At 31.7% G+C, this 13,866-nt stretch overlaps 1 protein-coding gene across 1 annotated transcript in view; it reads left to right on the plus strand.

The window, feature by feature from the left end:
- LOC110096925 overlaps positions 1-7,883 on the plus strand; it is a 30,996-nt gene extending 23,113 nt beyond the window's left edge. Inside the window, exon 3 of the mRNA XM_020823109.2 lies at positions 7,513-7,883. Within this exon, the coding sequence (XP_020678768.1) occupies positions 7,513-7,666 (154 nt within the window). The 3' untranslated portion in view covers positions 7,667-7,883. The remainder of the gene's footprint in view (positions 1-7,512) is intronic.
- Positions 7,884-13,866: the final 5,983 nt, after the last annotated feature.

Consider the following 13,866-nt stretch of genomic DNA (forward strand, 5'->3'; position numbering starts at 1 on the left):
AAATCTATGGCCACCATGAATGCTTTTAAAATCATCTACCTCTCTACCAACATGTCCATTTAAATCTCCTCTAATAAAAACTCTTTCTTCAAGAGGTATATTTTGTATTAATTCTTCAAAGTCATTCCAAACATTTAATTTAGAACTCATATCCAAACCTACTTGAGGAGCATAAGCACTTATAATATTAACAATCTTATCATCAATAACAATCTTTAAAGCTATAATTCTATCTCCAATTCTATTAATTTTTATAACATTATCCTTTAAACTCTTATCTATAATAACACCTATACCATTTCTAGTACGACTCCTACCCGAATACCAAAGTTTAAATCCTAAACTATCAATTTCCTTAGCCTTCTTTCCAACCCATTTAGTTTCTTGAATGCACAAAATATTTAACTTCCTATGAATCATAATATCTATTAATTCCATTAATTTTTCTGTAAGGGAACCTATATTCTAAGTTCCTATCATAATTTTAGTTTCATGGACTAGCTTCTTTGCCCACATCCGTCCTTGATGTGGGAACCCTTGCCTATTTAACACTGCACCCGGGCGCCGGTGCAGCGGCCCTTGCACACTTGTTACTGTATTCAGGCCATACAGCGTGCCGCTTCCAGGAGATGCCCTAGCATTAACACAATTTTTTAAATGATTCATGTCATTATTGTTCGATAAGTTTTACGCTTGCTGTCGACTACCTAACACAACCCTCCATTTTTCTCATCCAGGACTTGGGACCTGGCAACGGCAGTGTTAAAAATCCACCTTTAGCAGTGGACAAAAGTTATTCTTCTAGAGTAACCTCAAGAATAAGTTGTAGAGAAGTATCTAATAGATGATTGGATATGGATTTAAAGGTGGTGGAATGAGATAAGAGTTTAGAGAATTGATTTCAAATCCATGAAATAAGATAAAATCAAGCACTTAAAAAGTTACATTAATATCATTATTTTATAAAAATTTTAATTTATGGGCATTAGTTCTAATACAACAACAATAACATCAAGCCTTTATCCCACTATGTGGGGTCAGCTACATGAATCCTTTTTCTCCATTGTGTCCTGTTAAGAGTCACATTCGCATTTAAATCTAATAAAGAAATGTCATTTCTATTATTTTCTAACAAAATCTTTTTAGGTCTACCTCTACCTTTCTTAACATAGGTCAAATCTAATAGATTTATTTTTATTTTTTATTTTTTTGATATATCTACTTTCCTAATAGGGTCATCAGAAGGCAGACATTTTATATGACTAAACCATCTAAGGCGACTCTCTCTAATCTTATTTGTTACTGAAACTACTTCAACCTTTTCTTGGATATGCTCGTTTCGTATCCTGTCTCTAAGAGTAAGCCCACTCATCGGCCTGAGCATCCTCATCTCAGCAACACTTAACTTAATATTATGCTTCTATTTTAATGGCCAACATTCTGCGCCATAATGAATTGTAGGTCTCACTATCATCTTATAAAATTTTCCCTTAAGATTGAGTGGTACTTTTCTATCACACAACAAACCTAAATCATTCCTCTCCACTTCAACCATCCAACTTGAATTCTACTAATAATATCTCAATCTATTTCACCATCACTCTGAACAATTAACCCAAGATATCTAAAACGAGTACACTTATTAATGACTTGATCGCTCAAAGTCACAAACCCCCCATTAGATCTATTACTACTAAAGTTACTCTCCATGTATTTGTTTTTAGATCTACTCAAACGAAAACCTTTAGACTCTAAGGTTGACCTCCATAATTTGAGTTTACCTTTAACTCCCTTTATAGTCTTATAAACAAGAAGAATATCATCAGCAAAAAACATACGCTTGAGTACAATCTCTTGCAAATGTCTAGTAAGAACATTCATGACTAAAGCAAGAAGATATGGGCCTAAGGTTGATCCTTGATGTAATCCAACTGCAATAGAAAAATATTTGGTAAAATCGCATTGTGTTTGAACACAAGAAACAACTCTTGCATTAATGACTTGAATATAAGCATTATTAACCTCTTCCTTTTCTAGAACTCTCCATAGCACTTCTCTTGGAACTTTATCATACGCTTTCTCTAAATCAGTAAATATCATATGTAGATCATTCTTATTCTCTATATACTTTTGTATCAAACCTCTCAATAAATGTATAGCTTCTATAGTAGGCCTACCCGACATGAATCTAAATAGATTTTGAGAAATATTATTATCGCACAACAACCTATACTCCATAACTCTCTCCCATAATTTTAAAGTATGGCACATTAACTTAATTCATCTATAATTCGCACAATCTTGTGCATCACCTTTATTCTTAAAAATATGAATCAACACACTCATTCTCCACTCATCTGACATCTTTTTAGTCTTCAAAATAATATTAAGAAGTTTAGTAAGTCAAAAATTTCTTCATCTCAGCATTTCCACACCTCTATTGGAATATCATCAGTCCCTCTAGTTTTTCCACACTTCATTTTATTTAGAGCCTCTATAACTTGAGTTTTATTAACACGTCGATAAAATAAAAATCTTTATTTTCATTTAGAGTGCTAAAGTAACTAAAGTCAATTGTATTATCACAATCTTCATTGAAAAGCTTAGCAGTATCTCATCCACCTTTGTTGAACATCCTCTTATAAAAAAACACTTTTTGATCTTCATCTTTAATGCACTTCACTTAAACTAAATCCTTATTGCTCATATCTCTTTGTTGAGCTAGCTTATACATATACCTTTCGCCATCTTTAGTATCTAATCTATTATATAAATCATCAAAAGCTAAAATCTTTGCATTGCATATTACTTTTTTAGACTCCTCCTTACGGACAACTTTATATATTTCTCAATTTTCATAGTTTTTACATCTAAATCAATTATTATAACAAAGTTTCTTATTTTTTCTTGCACATTTTGATTCAACTACCAACTATTATTATTATTAGGAGCTTTTCCTATTGAAACTCCAAGCACATTGCAACATTCTTAATATTACTAACTACTTTATCTCACATAATATTCGCTTCCTCATGCACAGATAAAATCTTAAGATCTCGAATCCTACTTTAAAAAATATTTTTGTTTGTATTTTTTAAAAGTCACCATCTAATCTTAGAACAACGTTTTACTAAATTTTTCATATTATACCCCTTCATCTTAAAATCTAAAACTAATAAGTACGTAAACTCTCACTCGGATTAACTTTACAGTGTTTGCAATCTAACAATCTATTTTTCTTATAAGAAATAATTAATCTGAATTTTACAATATCCATTCTTATAAGTGATGAGATGCTCATCTCTTTTCTTAAATATGGTATTAGCAATTATAAAATTATAAGCTAGAGCGAAATCTAATATAATCTTATCACATTCATTAGTCACTCCAAACCCATAGCCACCATGAATATTTTTAAAATTCTCTACATCTCTACCAACATATCTATTTAAATCTTCTCCTATAAAAACTATTTCTTCAAGAGGAATCTTTTGAATTAATTCTTCTAAGTCGTTCTAAAATTTTAATTTTCAACATATATCCAAACCTACGTGAGGTGCATAAGCATTTATAATATTAATAATCTTAGCATCAACAATAATATTCAAAGCAATAATTCTGTCTCCTGTTCTATCATTTTTTATAATACTATCATTCAAACTCTTATCTATAATCACACATACACCATTTCTTATACGACTTCTATTAGAATACCAAAGTTTAAATCCTAAACTATCAATCTCCTTAGCCTTCTATCAAACCCATTTGATTTCCTGAATGTATAAAATATTTATCTTCATATGAATCGTAATATCAATTAATTCCGGTAATTTGCCTGTAAGAGAACCTACATTCCAAGATCCAATCCGAATTATAGTTTCATGGACTAGCTTCTTTGTCCACATTTGTCCATGATGTGGGAACCTTAGCCTATTTTACACTGCACTTGGGCACCGATGCAACGGCCCTTGCACACTTATTATTGTATTCAGTACATGCAATACTTCGCTTCCAGGGAACGCCCTAGCATTAACACAATGTATTAAAGGATTCATGTTATGATTATTTGACAAGTTTTATGCTCGTTGTCGACTACCTAACGCAACCCTCCACTTTTCTCTTCCAGGACTTGGGACTTGGCAGTGGCAGTGTTGGCATTAGTTATAATGTATTATAAAAGTTTAAATGATTCTATCTTTCTTGCTTTTAATTTCTTAAAAATTCTTGTTTGAAGCCCTTTTTGAATTTAAACTCACTTCACTTTTATCGCAAAGCTTTTTATTGTCATAATTCATCGCCAGTATTTCACCAATTCTCTTATGCAAAAGGATTAGACTCTGTAGCAAGATTGATAAGATCTATAGGTTTTTGAGATTGAGATCATATGATAATCCTAAACAAACTTTTGCCAATGGATCCATTAGTAGATGAATTGTATGCAAATTCAACTATAGATAATATCAAATTCCAACTAGATGAATAATCTGTTGCTGGACACATAAATGTTCCCTCAAGATTCTAATTGCTACCTTAGTCTCACCACCAATTTATGGGTGATACATTATTAAAAAATAAAGTCGTATTCTCTTTTCCTCTAATGAGTTTTCAAAAGCAACTCATAAATTTTATATCCCCATTAGAAACAATTGTTTTAAGTAATCGTGTAATTTAATCACCTTATTAAAATATAGCTTAGCAAGATAAGATGTATTATCAATTTTATGATCTCATATAAAATGCGTCATTTTTTGAAATCCTTCTAGCGCTAGTGTTCTTGGTAGACTTAACATAAAATCTATACTAATATCGTCCCATAATTTATATGGAATTGGTAAAATGTATCTACAGCCTTTTAGAATAAGGGCACATAATAACTTCAAATAGTCTAAGTAGCTTTAACCTTCACAGTTGTGTTGCTAATATGAAGCCTAGAAAATTCATATTTTGCCGTAGTGGAGAGGTAGAAAAAAATTGCATAGAGGGGATGAAAAAAACTTTTGAAAAGAATAATGTATAATGGTGTTTATACAGTCGTTTTAGTCTTTTATTTGTTACATAGGTGCTTACTCTCCCTCATACTTTTAACAAATCCCTCTACTTTATCTATTAAGTCTTCCTTCTATAATTGAATGAAAAAAAAAGGTCTTCCTTCTATAGTCATCTTCTTCATTAATTTTCTTATTACTAAACAATACTCTTTAACTTTCCTCATCTTCTCCTTCTCCACACCTCTGGGATAGCCACACATTTTGCTAGAAACAATAGTATCAAGTTATGATTGTAAACTACATTTTTAGGAAGCACCAGAACAATGAGAGGAAAGCTCATTTGTGGAGCAACTAAAAATCATCAAGCCCTCAAACTTTTTTTTTTCTTTTTTTTTTTGAAAATGCTTTGAAAGGTATGCAATATACTTTTGTGATATGTGATATGAACGTAAACTGTTGGTTAATATTAATCTCGGCATTAGTGTCACACCCAATTTGACCTCTTGCAGTCAAACATGAGACGTGGCAGAGGTGCGCAACTCAACCAAACATATTTCCCACCAACACATCTAGTGATCTAGTCTCTTAGCAAACAAGATTGAGTGGATAGAAAATATGTTTGACTTGATTGTCACAAAACAAACACTACTCTTTTTATAATCATTCAACAAATTTATTATACTCATTAATAGAAAATGATCTATAGAGCTTCTAATGAATTTAATAGATAATTAACACATACTATAAGTTTTTAATCTACATAATATACATTCTTCTTCTTTGATATACCCAAACCTTTAAATTAAAACACTTACATGAAGGCTCAGGCTTGGTCACCATGCTATGACCAAATTTTTTTCTGTCTTCCATGAAATAATACTTATAGTAATATGTGAAGGGATAGAATGCTCAGTAGGAGAAATAATTTAAATTTATAATTCAAAATACATGAAAAGGGGAGTAATCTACATGCTATACTTTTAACTGGTATGAGTATCAATAACACTAGATATAAACAGATACATTAGACATCAAATTAATAAGTGATTTTGTAAATGAATATCTAAATGACATACGCAATAAGCATAAAGGCGTGCAGGGAATGAAATACAATCGTCTAGTGTACAATCATTCAATGCACTATGCTACTTAGATGCTAGTACAAAACTACTTTTTTTTCTTCCATTTTGTGTTATCAAATTACTTTTTGGTCTTCCATCTTTTATTCTTTTTCTTATAATAGATTTTGAAGTATCGTATAATATCTATCCAGAATTTGACACATGTAGATATCATATTGTCATTATCTAGCCCATCGGCCCATTATCACAATTGATTTGCTCAGACATAGCAATTATCACACGAACCCATTAAAGATTGGATTGCTCCAACAGGGTAATTTTTGAGAGTCAGAAACCTCCTTTTAGTTCATATTCAAACTCATCTCAAAACAAACTTTTGTCGCTCATAGATCATTATAATCTGTCAACCTATTTCATATGACATGACCTTTTATAGACGTCCACTTTGGCATCAATATTATAAGCATTTAAAATATACTTATTATTTTTATGCATGTATGATTATCATTCTATATTAACCTATAACAAATGTATAAACATGCAATAGGTGAAGTAACATACGAATTTTTGAATGTGAATGGTAGGCCTTAAACAGTTGGATGTAATGTATTTTAAAATAAAAGAAATTGATTGGCTTAAGTTATTTATGTAATTTGTTTTAAGATTAAAATTTATTATTCAAGACACACGTATCAAACATCTATTTTATTTTTTTATTTAAACACTTGGATGACGTGTTCTACATTGTTTTATGTGTGCGTCGGGCCAATGTAATTATGAACTCCAAAATGTTTCATTATTATAGAATCTTGGCACATCATAACTTGGGTCTATATCTAGGTCACAATGGATGGAACCTAACCAATGCTTTTTACCCGCCCTATAGGAGGTTATTTGATTGGTTCACATCTTATTTAGCACGTTCTATTTAACAATAGAGATGCCATTTTGATTTACTAACATCTTAAGGTTGCAATTACATTTACGTTTAATCCAAGGTAATTTCCATTTAAATGTTTCTGTTTTATGATTGAAATCTGGGTAGTAGCTATGTCGATGGATTAAAGAAACATATATTAGTGTACATGACATGGTTATATATATATCCCCTGGCTCCTTATTCATTTCAAATTCACTGTGTTTGTTGATATCTGGTTTTTGGTGACCAGTCGATGTTGGTCTTGAAATTTTATTCAGTTTTTTTATATAGAGTTTGTTGATATAAACGCATTCACCTAATTTTATTAATTTTACTATTAAACCTGGATTATATTTACACTTTTATACATGCACCGGCTTCTATTGAAGATCCAGCCTGAATCATTCAAAGATGACCAAAGAAATAAGTCCGAAAGATTGCGTTTATATTGAGTTGTCACTTCATTTCAACTGCTGATTTAATTAATTATAAAAGTAATTATAAGATTTCTCTGATTTTGCAGCATTGATGTAGTTTCAGAGGCATTTCAGGGACAATCTGCTGTTAATAGGCAGAGAATGGTGTATAAAGCGATCTGGGAAGAACTTCAGAGTACAGTTCATGCGGTTGACCAGATGACTACAAGAACTCCTTCTGAAGCTGCAGGCAATAAATAAAGTAGAATAAGGAAGTAGATGTATCCATTTTCTTGATTGTGGGAGAAATTCTATGCTATAATTCTTCCATTTGACAATTTTGGTTCTCTATCTATCTTTTTTTGCTTGTCATCAATTATGTGTCCCCTTCTCCATTCAGGATTTCTAAATGTTTTATTGTAACTTTTGAAATTAATGGCCGAAAATTAACTCCATGAATTGGGAATTGGTTTAATTATATTGGAGAATATATGGTTTAGGAAAAGATTGGTTTGAATAGACCATATTCGTCAAATAGAAAATATAGGGTTAGACTCAGAAGATATTGAATACTGATTAAAATCATTTTATGAAATTCAAAGACTAGTGCTTCGGAACTCGATACAGAATTGTGGGGCTTTCATTACTGAGTTTTTAGTGATTGAAGTTTTTTACATGAACTTTATAGTAATTTACCCACTTATCAATAAGTTCTAGAATCTCTTCACTTTTCTTTTTCAAATTGTTTGTGCTCTATCGAATAAGCAACCTGAAATTGTGCTATATTGGAAGGAATATGTCAACAGTTGCCTTGAGAAATAATCTGGATTATGATATGCCATCTTCTATGGCCTACAATGTACAAAAATATCGTGATGCTGGTTGGTTTTAAATTTGTTAATATGTAGAGACAATATGTAACAGGTGCTCAAGATGTTTAAAATCTATTTCAGTTAAAAGATTAAAAAATACTTAATTTTACCATTTATTTAAAGGGATCCAAGGGTTACTGGAAATACTACATCTAAAAGAATATATTGATTTAAATGGCTCATACTATAGACTGTTTTGGACACATGTTGTGTGACACCTCTAGATTTAGCATTTAGTTCAACTTGTTTCAACCGGATTTGAAAGAGTTAATTGCTTGAATATTTGTATTTTGAACTCGTATGAATGTGCTTGAGAGTGTTTTGTATACATGTGAGAATTTGTATGTGTTTTCGAATATTTCTTGAGAGTCTATTTGCATGTTTGTGAAATTTAATTTTTTTCCTTTGGGGCGCCGCAACGTAAGGTTTGGCAACGCCCCAACATGTCTCTCAAGAAAATCTGCTTTTAATTCAGCACTCCGACGCCCCGCGATTGAGACAACATTGTGTGTTTGTTGAAGAGCATCGTGGCACAAGGTCGAATTTATTTGGAATTATAAGATGGAATTATGTTACTTTGTTAGAAAATTATAAAGTGTTTGTTTATTTACTTCTCTATACTACGAGTTAAATTTTCTAATAACTGGAAGAACTTTTTTTTTTTCAAGAAAATGATTATTATGAAATACCTTTTAAAATTCAGCTATATATTCTATAAATTAAATGATTTTAAAATTTATATCAGTTTAAATGTGGTCTACTAAGCGGTGTAGCTCAAATATTTTGTTTCATGTTTTCAAGGTTTTGGAAAGAGAAGAAGTATGTTGACTATCAATTCAAGATCTGATAAGTCTGTATAAGTATTTTTCTTTTTGATTTTTGTATAGTCATGACTAGCTTTTGTTATATGTTGCTCTGATCTCGATTTTGTAGCCATGCACTATAGTTAAGTTTTATACTGACATTTTGATGATGATGATGAAATGAAAAGAAGTTCGTGGATGAGGTATTCTTATATGTTGGACGTTGGTAGCAGCTATGTTTATTTGTTTTAAAGTTTAAATTCAACAACAACAACATCAAGTCTTTGTCCCACTACGTGGGGTCAGCTATATGAATCTTTTTTTCGCCATTGTGTCATATTAAAAGTTAAATTCTCATTTAAATCTAATAAAGAAATATCATTTCTAATATTTTCTAACCAAGTCTTTTTAGGTATACATCTACCTTTCTTAATATAAATCAAATTTAATACCTCAACTTTCCTAACCGGGTCATCGAAAAGCCTTTTCACGTATAAAATATTAATGAATATAGATGAGTACATTGATGTTTTAAATTATAAAATATGTTTTATTTTTTATTACTGATAGATGATATTAGGTAGCTCTAGTTGTTGATTATTAAAAGATTAAAAGAATAATTCTTCCAATATAGATTATGGGGCATCACAATTGGTATCAAAGTATAGTTATTGAAAGAATTGATTATTACCAGAGATATATGATGTGATTGAGAGTTGGGTAGATTAAGGTGTATTAGTTTGCATATATAATTGAATGACATGTCATAGAATGAATTGCATGACTGTATGATTTTTGATGAGTTTTAATTTGATTTGAGTTTTGATTGGACGGATTTGGTTTATCTCAGTTTTTGTGCCCAAATTCTTAAGGGAAATGTCAGAGACGATATTTTCTTAAGGCGGGTAGATTGTAATAACCCATATTTTGACTGTCAATTTTTTTCTGGAGTCATTATAATTTTAAATCGCAATCCGTCTTTCCCATAGTATTTTGATTGTAATATTTTATTTACATGAATTTTTTCGTAATTTTTTGGCACTGATGAAAGTCCTTAAGAAATTTATACCTGTCGGTACAACTGAGGATTTCGAGACCGTAAGGTGTCTGTTTTGCAAACCGATTTCATTGATATTTTTTAAATAAAATAATTTATTTTATAGATATTTTTCTGAAATTTTTGAAGTTCTAAAATGATTTATTTGAATTTTCTACTAAAGAATTAATTAACTTAAATATTACATTAAGTATTATATTATTATACTATTAAAATATCTTAACCCACTTAAGCTTTTCATTAAAATTCCTTTTATCCCATTGATTTCGGATAATAGAGAAGGTTTAAGGGAATTAAGAGAAAAAGTATAAGAGAGAAAAAGAAAATTGAGATTTGGAGACCGCGATGCGATTTTTTCGTCAATCCTATTAGGATAATTACTCGTCTCGTTGTAAAGAACCTTCACCCTATTTCTGATTTCAAAGATTTTGTATTTTTGATAATTTTCTGTTCAAATTTGTGTTTTCATTAAAAAAAACGTGAATAATTTTGTATTGGTAAAACTTTCACCGCGTAACTTTTTGTATGTTATAGAGATCATGATTGTGAGAGCATTTTGAGTATTTATTAGTGATTTTTTATCACGTAATTTTGAAGATACAATAATTTTTGTATACCTAGAAAATTTTTTTGGCATCTAAAAATAGTAGTGTAATACAATAAAAATCTTAAAACATCATTTTACATACTTTCTCATATTTTAGTAAATTTTTAAAAATGTGCATTTTTGCTTAATAGGATTCTTTGTTGTATACCGTTATGATATTTTGACATCTTCTTAAATAAGTTCAATTATACATTATTTGTTACAATCATTGAAAATGAATGTAAATATGTGCTTAAGTAATAGCTTGTCGCTATTACTGTTATAGTATTATGATAATAATATGTGTGTGTGAAACAAACAAATAAGGATTTGGTTGACCCGTTGGTTGGAGACTGATTGACCTATACATGATAGTGGGTCTGAAAGTTTGTTAGGGATGTTAGGCCCTATGTGAACTGGCCCAAGGCTAACAAAGAGATAGGTGAATTGGATAACTTTAAAACTAAAGTTAAAACTCAAAACAAAATCACCACAGAAAAAAGTGCGGAAGAAAAATAAATACAGAAGCGATAATAAGAAAAGAACACACCGGATTTATAGTGGTTCGGTCAAACCTTGACCTACGTCCACTCCTTGGAGGCACCCTCCAAGTATTGCACTACAAAAGTGTCTCTCCTTTAGCCCCCACAGCTAGGCGGAGAAGCCCTTACAAAATCACTTCCACCTTCCCCGGTGCGGTGGAGTCGCCGGGTCCTTTGACACCAAAGAGATCTTCTTCTTTGGTGAACTTACCTCGAGATAAGCCTTGAATCCGATGGTACTAAGGTGCGAGTTCGCCGGAGCAACAGTGTGGATCCCCCACCACACTCCCTTGAGTTCCTCCCCCTCACAGGATCTTCTCCCTCTCAAACTCCACCCTTTCCTCTCTCCCTTTCAAGCTCTCTCTTCTAGTTTTCCCCCACAAGAACGAAGCTACAATGGCTGCCAAAGACACTTACAAAGTGCCTTGCCAAAGCTTAAATAGAAGCTCTCAAAACGAGCTCATTAATGCAAGTTGCCGACATTATCGTCCAGAACGATAGGCATATCGTCCTGGCCGATTAGTTCAAATTCAGCTCAACGGCCTGGGACGATTTGGGACGATCAGAAGAAAATTGGTTACATCGTCCTGGCCGATATCACGATCGTCCTGGACGATTAGTTTAAAACCCATTTAAATCGTCCTGATCATCGCCCTGATTTGATGCTGGCCGATGTCAATCGTACAGGACATAGTCCTGGCCGATCATAAGATCGTCCTGGCCGATATGATCGTATCAATCAACCATTAATTCTTTCCAAATAATACCAGATCAATTTAGGCATAATTGAGTTAGATCGTCCTAGAAGATGTGAATATCGTCCTGGCCGATTTCCTAAAATAAAGAATACCTAAACTGATTATGGCGACTGATTTCTTTCTGAATTGAGAATATCGTCCTGGCCGATACAAGTATCGTTCAGGCCAATCTGTTTATGACGGTTGCCTTAATGAGATGCCCTAATTAGGGTTTCTGATTTTGAACATATCGTCCAGGACGATATAAATATCGTCCCGGCCGATATTACCAAAAATATAAATCCTAAAGGGAAAAATAGGTAAACTTCTATGATACAAAACAACAGGTCCCACACCCAATACAATAGACTCAAGAAAGGAAAAAAGATTACAAACTGACACAGACCTAATCTACCCAATCTTGAGCTGTTTCTAAATTGCAGTCTGATCGTGTGGACCTAAAACGTTAGCACATAAGACAATCGTAGAGAAATAAGAAATGTTTGCTATCATCAAAATCATGAGCCATAGATCCGCAACAGGGTCAACGAGCTTTCGTTTAAATACTATGGTTTGATGTTATCCTCTACTAATTCACGTGATACACTGATTGAAAGTTATAAAAAGATCATTTCTATGCTGAGGAAGACTCTATTTACCGGGTAAATGGTTTACTAACACTGAAAAACACCATGATAGCCAGAACTTCTTACTTGTTTAGTGTAACTATTGAAATGCATGTTTTTGGGGTATTATTCTTATTACCATACGAATTTTTTGTTGATGTATGGATTTACTGTTATTGCATTATTCTACTGTTGTTGCCATTAGATTGTTACTAATATAAATAATGATATTATTTGATGCTACTGATTCTCTGTACTGATAGTATGTATATAATATACTGAGCACATGATATATAAGATAGAGCACGTGATTGTGATATTGAGCTTGTGATTGAGATACTAATTTAATGTTGATATAGAATGCCTTGATAGCATGTGTACATTCCGATATGATTTTATTCATTGATTTGATTTTGACAGTCTTTACCGACATTTTGTTTGATATTTATATGATTTATGTACTGATTTATATTATTGATATAACGATTACTTTATAGATTTGCCACTCGTACTGATTTATAACTTTAATAGCTTTCGTATCATAGTGTTTTATTGCTTATAGATTATATTACTAATGTATTTGAGTTTTACTATTTTTGCACTGATTCAATAATCATATATATGTAACTGCTAAGATTTAATTATTGACATACATATTACTTCTTTAACGTGCTTTGAATTCAATTATAGGTCTTGGTGACATGTTGGACTTTCTAATCTCATTATATGTGGTTAAATAATTTCATGTCAGGGTAGGCGAATGGGGGTGTGAGATTGGTCAATATTATTTAGGTTCTATTTTTTTTTTAATTTTTCTTTTGTACTCAGAATAAAATAAATATGTGATGATTGTATAGATTCTGAGTAGTGTATATAAATTTTTGGCAATGAATATAGATGAATACATTGGTGTTTTAAATTATAGAATATGTTTTACTGTTTATTACTAATAGATGACATTAGGTAGCTATGGACCTCTGGTTGTTGGTTATTAAAAGAATTATTATTTCAATTTAGATTTTGAGGCATCACATGGAGAGGTATAGGAGATGACAGTGAGGTGGTTGTTTCATGTAATGTTGACGGTGGGTTAGGAGGAGAATTGTGGGAGGTAATAATAGTAGTTGTGTTTATTTAAATATATGAGAGAGATGTAGTTTGTGATGTTATAAGTGAAGAATTAGGAAGAGGAGCGATGGTATAGTAGATGTAGGAACTAGAAGGAGAGGAGAATACGT

Source organism: Dendrobium catenatum, unplaced genomic scaffold (genome assembly GCF_001605985.2).
Source record: "Dendrobium catenatum unplaced genomic scaffold, ASM160598v2 fragScaff_scaffold_156, whole genome shotgun sequence".
Taxonomy (NCBI): Eukaryota; Viridiplantae; Streptophyta; class Magnoliopsida; order Asparagales; family Orchidaceae; genus Dendrobium; species Dendrobium catenatum.